The sequence below is a fragment of the Sorghum bicolor genome, chromosome 4, assembly GCF_000003195.3.
Source record: "Sorghum bicolor cultivar BTx623 chromosome 4, Sorghum_bicolor_NCBIv3, whole genome shotgun sequence".
Lineage (NCBI taxonomy): Eukaryota > Viridiplantae > Streptophyta > Magnoliopsida > Poales > Poaceae > Sorghum > Sorghum bicolor.
The window spans coordinates 53,582,901-53,589,888 of NC_012873.2; the positions used below are offsets into that span (position 1 = coordinate 53,582,901).

At 41.2% G+C, this 6,988-nt stretch overlaps 1 protein-coding gene across 17 annotated transcripts; it reads right to left on the reverse strand.

Moving 5' to 3' along the window:
- On the reverse strand, nucleotides 254-5,172 carry LOC110434701. Of its 17 annotated transcripts, XR_002452349.1 has the most exons (9): nucleotides 4,421-5,161; nucleotides 3,724-3,798; nucleotides 3,155-3,196; nucleotides 3,017-3,068; nucleotides 2,248-2,349; nucleotides 1,705-1,809; nucleotides 1,117-1,238; nucleotides 831-1,048; nucleotides 254-694 (listed from the first exon to the last, which is right to left on the reverse strand). XR_002452349.1 is itself a non-coding variant. In XM_021459373.1 (5 exons), exons 2-5 carry the CDS (start codon nucleotides 2,338-2,340, stop codon nucleotides 502-504), a joined length of 609 nt encoding a protein of 202 aa, XP_021315048.1. In that variant the 5' UTR covers nucleotides 2,341-2,349; nucleotides 3,017-3,155; the 3' UTR covers nucleotides 254-501. The 17 variants fall into 17 exon arrangements, 1 of the variants encoding a protein (XP_021315048.1); XR_002452352.1 differs by having other exon boundaries at nucleotides 1,129-1,238; nucleotides 1,705-2,349; nucleotides 4,421-5,171; XR_002452343.1 differs by having other exon boundaries at nucleotides 1,705-2,349; nucleotides 4,421-5,168.

Consider the following 6,988-nt stretch of genomic DNA (forward strand, 5'->3'; position numbering starts at 1 on the left):
TACGGGACAACTAAACCTTTATACTAAAAACACATAGATCACATAATAAGATTACAATAATGCCTGACAAATAATTCTGCTCCAATAATAAGGGCAAAACTGTTTCTTGAAATGTAGCAATTTACATCAAGAACATGCTCATTCAACTTCTCTTCCTATTTCCATCACTTTTTTATTTGCACCCACCAAATGGCAGATATTATATACATGCAAATTTGAGAAGGCATCACTGAGATTTTCTTTAAATGGGTTCTGAGGCCAATGAAATCTAACCATCTACAAGAAACACTTGATGAGACACAAGCACATAGAATGTTATTTTTGCCCTTAAGGGTAAATTTTCTAGGGACATGTAAGTGGTTGATAACAAGTAGGTTATTTTCTAGTACAAAACTCAAGGTCCCCTTAATACCCTCTGGATCTCTACTAAAAAAACAAAAATGTGGTTTATAGACACAAAGTATTCCCAACCTAGAATATGTTGTGGGTGACAGTATCATTCTAGATAAGGCCTCTAGTGTTTCCTTGACGATGCCCAAGCTGTTGATACGTCAGAGTGGGTGACAGTAGCTTTCCCTTTGCTCCATCACTTCGCGACCCGCTGGGCATATTGAAGCAGCAAAATATGCAGGGCAAGAACAATGGGTGTACACACTGAAATCCAGGCAAGAGCAACATATAAGTAGCCATTGTCCTGAAATATCAAATACCAGCATCTGAAATTAATGAAGAATTTCGCCAACAAATTTCATTTGTTTTACTTTCTTGTATTGCAATGTACTGAACTAAACCACTTCATACAAAAAAGTTTGACTATTTTTAGCAGTTACCCTTTTTGATGGTTTAGCCTTTTGTCAACAACGGGTTTATCGAGAACCTCCTTCCCTTTGCTCATCTCCACTACCAAGCCATTCTTCATAGATGCCAACAACGATTCTTTGTTGTGATATACTCCGGTGCTTGTTGAGGAACATAGGTGACAACATCGATCACCAATAGTGCCGTGAAGGTTCATGGTAGAGTGCCACCTCCACATATGGCCCAATCCCTAAAAGAAAAGTTACATTCAGACTTCCAAAGAGAAATTTATGCAGCAATGCACGAACCAATGCTAACATTTGCAGGCACATTAGCAACTTCTGAAGAGTAAGCAAATTCTGCTTGATTTCGGCAGCATAGGGTGTGGCGTCATTCTCCACTGCTTGGGCACCACCCATATCTGAGCTTTGGGAAACTTCCTGGTGAATGGACCGATGAAGATTTTGTGTTTGTAACTTGTAAGCGAAGGTCAGTAGCACATGAGTATGCTTAAGCTATTTTCAGGACATATTCCTAATAGACTTGTCGTCAAAAAGTATTTCCACCAGGTGGATTTCTTGAGATCCAAGTTTTTACTGGATCAAAATGATTTGAACAAAAAGCATGCCAATTAATATTTTTTTGTGACACCTAGCAATTGCAAACCGAGTTAAAATGCAAACCGTGTATCTTTGTAATCGAACAATAATCAATGCTGCAAACCAAAGAACTACTCCTGCCCAATGTCATCTAATCTAATATAATAGTATTCTGCAACCCATTCCATTTAGTAGATCGGAATTGGACAGCCAATTCCCGTAAGACAACCTAACACAAGGAGAGCAGGGAGCCACTTTGGAGAGAACATCAATTCCATAGAGCAGGAAGGGAGAAGAGATGGCATACCTCATCAGGAGAAGGCGGTGCCACAGTTGCATAGTTGAAACTTACACATGCGCCGACGTCAGTGGCAGCGGAGGCCCTCAGCACAGGCCGTGGGGGTTTTTTTCCCTACAAAAACCAAATAGGAAACACCAGAACTAAAAAGACAATACACAATGATCAGCTCATTTTTTTAAGGCAAGCTAAGAAATAGCGCTTATATGCTGAAACATTGGTAAGAGTCATAGTAATCTTAGCTTGTACATGAATTAATCAGTTTGAAAGAAAAACAGTTATGGAATCAGGAGGTAGCCATTAGAAGTGTGAAAACTAAAAATAAACATGCATTTTTTATTCCAATGAACTAAGGGTAAGTAGAGATTATTATATATAAATCAATGATACACAAACTGATCAATCAACTAATCAGCTCCATAACCTATTAGTGCTAAAGCATTAGTCTTTACCATTGTTTTTTAAAAGAAGGAAAGCTTCACTGCAACATTATTATATATAAAAGTGGTGTTCGGAGGGATGGAGCATGACTATTCTGAGAGAGCATGGTACCTTCCATGGAGCCGGACTGCAAGAGACATTAGATTGAGTAGGACAACCGCTGGACATGGAAAAACGAAGGAGTAAATATGAATCATCTTGCATCAAGAGAATCTACAATCAAATAAAGGATAAAAGAAATCATCCAATTGGCCTCCAAGCTGATGGCATAGAAAAGTTTGAAAATACTGCAGAAGCAAGGAAGAGGAGTCACCCAAAAAAAAGAAGAAAATGCTAATATAAAGTAAGGCTCTCATAGTAAAATTCAGAAAAGGATGTTCTAATGTAAATGAAGATCCAAAAAGGTAATATTCTCAAAGTATTAGTATGTGATTCACCTATATTTATTTTGTCAAAAAACATATGCAATATTCTCAAATGTGTGCCAAACAGTGTCTTGTGGTTGTTGAGGTTTTCAGATGGAGGAAAATTCCTAACACATTTGAAGTGAAACTAATATGAGTGAGCTATTATCCATTTTCATGTGCTCTATATTTAAATGAACTGAGGTTGTATTTCAGATAAAACTTTAGGTAGTTCATTACTACTTGCAAGTGATAGCAATTCTGCTAATTCAACAAAACTAACATCTATTGTGATGCAAGTGATAGCAAGTTAGCCATTTTGTCATGGTTGCTGGTCGAACTCTGAAGGAAACATCTAAGAATCCCTATCTGGGTATCTCAACACATTATATTTAGTTTGCAATTGGGAATTGGATCATGTATTCTAAATAAAACACATTCAGTTTGCAGTTGGGAATCCAACAAGGATATATTACCTGAAACCTGTTGCTCCCTTAGCCGAGAGAAAAGTTTATTGAAATTCTTCTCCTAAAAGAAGAACCATCGAACAACCAAATCATAAAGCGAGAAAATAAACTGAGATGTCAAGAACTTGGAAGAATATAATCGCTTACTGTGTGGCTGTGTGCTTGTGTCTGATCTGCACGAGGAATAAGCTGACACAACCAAGAACAAATTTCATCACAACATGTCATTGCAGTGGGTACTAAATCACAAAAATGCAAAATAGAAATTAGAAGAACCTTCTGCTCTTGTGCTTAGCTATGGGTTTCATTTACAAATAAATCACCTAAAAAATTAAATAGTCAAGGAAAAAGTGGGTTGTACTAAGTTGGTACTAAAAATAACACTGGTCTTATGCTTAGTTATTGTCTAACATTTACAAATAAATCACCCAAAAACTAAACAATCAAGAAAGGATTGTATACTACATTGCCGCTCCATGTCTTTCACTTGAACCATGAGGGCCATGACCATGAACCAAAACAGTGACATGGGCAGCTATAGAATTTAAGATTTCTTGGTCCTTGTTAACTGCTAACACAATGAATTTGATAGACCAACAACTTATTCAATTAAAGAATTTAAGACCTTATACTTCAAACATTAGAAAGTAGGATAAACATGCAACAATTTAATTGTATCATAAATTCAATCTCAGGAATTAAAAAAATTAGCTCACCTGTGTCAAACCCAAGATCTCAACATCTTCACCAGTTTTAACTGCTTCTAATACGCCCATTAACAATAATCCGACCTTGCACATCAAACAGGCTACTTAAAATCCTATGATAACTCACTCACAATAATTTTCTTTCTTTGATACTTTAGGGAGCAATACTGCATTGGGATGCCTGATTCAATTTATAATTTTCTGAGGAACATGACAGACATGAAAGAAAACTGTAGGCAGTTCAAAAAGAGAGAAAGAAAACTGTAGGCGTAAAAGCCACTGAAAATACTTTACATACTAAAAGAAAAAATATCCTCACACAAGTATAGAGCAGTAAAGAATGTTACTGAAACCACTCTCTTTGGTTCTATGCAGTAGGAATCTAATATGGATGAGATGAACTGAATCATTGCATAGTACATAACTGGAAACAAGAATGTCTCACTCCAAAATAATTAGCAAATATTTTAAAAAATGTACAGTACATTTCTATCAATGATTTTTTTTTCAACATCAAATTTGTTCACATATAAATAGATCCCAATATAAAATGCCTAATACATACAACAATGTTGAAAAAGGCTTAGCTACAAGTCGGCCGTACACCACACGAGCACGCCTGATTGGTGCTTGACCGGCTGACCCGAGGCAGAGCGGAGGGAGGACCCAAAGAACGTGCAGGACAGAGAGGAGGATGGAGAGGTACCTGGAGATTTGGTTCGAGGGCTTGCAGGCCAAGAACTCCTGCAATGAGGTTCCATCGCTGGTGTTGATTCTGCAGCGTCGTCAAGAACCCTAAGTGCCGCTTTCGCTTCACCGCTGACCTCGACAAGCATAGCGAGATGAAGGCCACCAAGCACACACCACGTGCATCCTCTGCTGCCGCTGCTTAGTTCCACCGAGATCCACAGCAAGATAGGCCGTGGGATTTGGACCTGGGCGAGGAGTGATGGGGATGGTGTTCCAATAGGGACACGAGATGCGGAGACGGCGAGCGGCGGCGTGTGCGACCATAGGGGTGGGGACTGGGAAGGATAGGTAGCAGCATGCGCAGTGGTGGCCCTGCGTGATTGGAGTGGGATCCCGATAGGGGATGGAGAGTGATCGGCGGAGATGGGTCGCAGGAGCGGATCTCACGGATGAATCGCGGGGGAGCGGACGCAGATGGCGGTTTCCTTTTCTGCCAGGCCAGGTATCGCACGGGGGAAACAAGGTGAAAGCGGGCTGGAGATCGCACCGGGGAGAGCAAGGTGATGGCAGCGTGGATCGAGAAATCCGCGACGGCGAGGATTGGGGATGGGAGCTGCTCCGAGCAGCATCGATCCGAGGAAGTTGATGGCACCGCGAGGTGATGGCGGCGTGGATCCGAGAAATCCGCGAGGGCGAGGATGGGGACGGGAGCTGCTCGCACGCAGGCCCCACATGTCGGCGCGGTGGAAAGATCGCACGGACCGAAGCTGAGAGACTAAACGAAAAGAAAGTTGCACCACGAAATAGTCTTACTTTTGTTCTTTTTATTAGTTGTAGTCCTCACGAAGGATAAGAGCATCACGTGTAAAGCCAAATGCTCTCACCTTTTAATTCACGTTGCTAAAAAACATCTTTTATTTCTCATTGAATATTCAATTGATTAAGTTACCGATCATGATCAAAATCAACTGAGCACTAGCATTAGCTATCCATATGCAAATAAATCCCAAGGTGACAAGAAATCAGGATGTCAAATAATTAGAAAAAGAGATCTTTTACAATGGTTGGAATCACATCCTATCGCTTCTGTAAAATATAAATTTTTGTTGATTTAATTTGTTGAAGGGCAATATGGTCATTTCGTATACCCCTCTCACTCCCCACCCCCGCCGGGCCCCCACCCCCACGCCGAGGTCGTCTGCTCCCAACTGCACGCGGTCTTTCTCTCTCGCCATCGCCCTCGCCGCTGCCGCCCTGCTCTCTCCCTCGCTCTAGCCACCGCCGCCTCCCTCCTCTCTCCCTTACTCTAGCCACTGGCACGCCCTTTCATGTCGTCGCCCTACACTCGGCCCAGCCACCATCATTGCCATCAGGAACGAGAGTGAGGAATCCAAGATCTGGAAGGCGCGTAGGGGACGGCAAGCCGACAGCGTAGTTGGGGGCGACGGTGCGGCGGCACGACACAACAACGACGCGATCTCCACCGCATTCTCACCGGTAAGGCTATGCCTTCTCTTGGTTCCCTGCTACGCCTCAGCTCCTGCTTCACATTCACGGGTGAAGGCAGTTGCCGCCGTCGGCGCTGTCTAGCTCATGGTGGATGGCGCCGTACTGGTCAATGTGAACGGCTACCTGAAATCCTTGTCCTGGCTATTGCTGAATCGGCACCCCACACTACTAGCTCCGTCAGTGCACCGGCCGCTGGCTGCTCATCTCATCTCATCCTATTTCTCGGATCCGTTATTGCTCCATGTGTTGATGCTATTAAATTATGCTCGGTATTATGATAAATTGCACAGATTGCTTGCGAATTGCAAAAAGGAAGTCCTGATTGTATATTGTGTAGTTGTGTCAGTTAGAAACTTACAATTTTAATGAAGTACTGAGTTCAGAGGTGTATACAGCTTTACATAGCTTCAGAGTTCAGATGCGCCTAAATCTATCACATATCCTCTTTGAGAAAATGCATGTTCATGTCCAAAAAATTGGGCTGTGTCTGGGTTTTATGTGTCTGGGTTTTAGAGTGCAATCTATCCAGGTGCTTTCCTCTAACTTGAGCCGGTGAATCAAAATAACTGTAAAACTGTGACTAGTTAGTTGTTTGACAACCCCAAGAATATTTTGTTTTTATGTACTTGAGCAGTACGTAGTAGCACAAGGTTAGAGTTCTGTAGCAGAATTTGTCTAGTTTGGCATGGGCTTTTGGACATTGGTATTTGTAATATAAATCCTTAGTATAAATTGATCTTGTCCATTTACTTTTAGAAACATGGCATGATCTTTTAATTTATGTGACATGTCTCCTTGTTTATTTTCACCTTTTTGTTTCCACAGAAGAATCACACTGTTTTGTATTACCCCTTTTAATTTGTTTTGTGGAATTTTAATTTTTTTAATGTTGTTGATTGAGGTAGGAGGAAATGTGAGTACAATGAAATTGTTAGGCAGATGTTTGGTAATGAAGAAGAAGCATTTCAGTTTTATAACAAATATGGTAAGGAGAAAGGATTTAGTGTTAGGAGAAGCTACTGTGAGTGGGATAGTGGCCATAATGAGATTACCCTTCGGAAGTTTGTCTGCAGTC

What these genes read in the sequence shown, in the direction of transcription:
- LOC110434701 (XM_021459373.1), bottom strand. Translation starts at nt 2,340, where the DNA reads ATGCAAGATGATTCATATTTACTCCTTCGTTTTTCCATGTCCAGCGGT. An exon ending in GCAGTCCGGCTCCATGGAAG is followed by an intron (nt 1,810 to 2,247) that starts GTACCATGCTCT and finishes TGGTTTTTGTAG; the next exon opens with GGAAAAAAACCCCCACGGCC. An exon ending in CACCGCCTTCTCCTGATGAG is followed by an intron (nt 1,049 to 1,704) that starts GTATGCCATCTC and finishes CTTTTCTTTTAG; the next exon opens with GGATTGGGCCATATGTGGAG.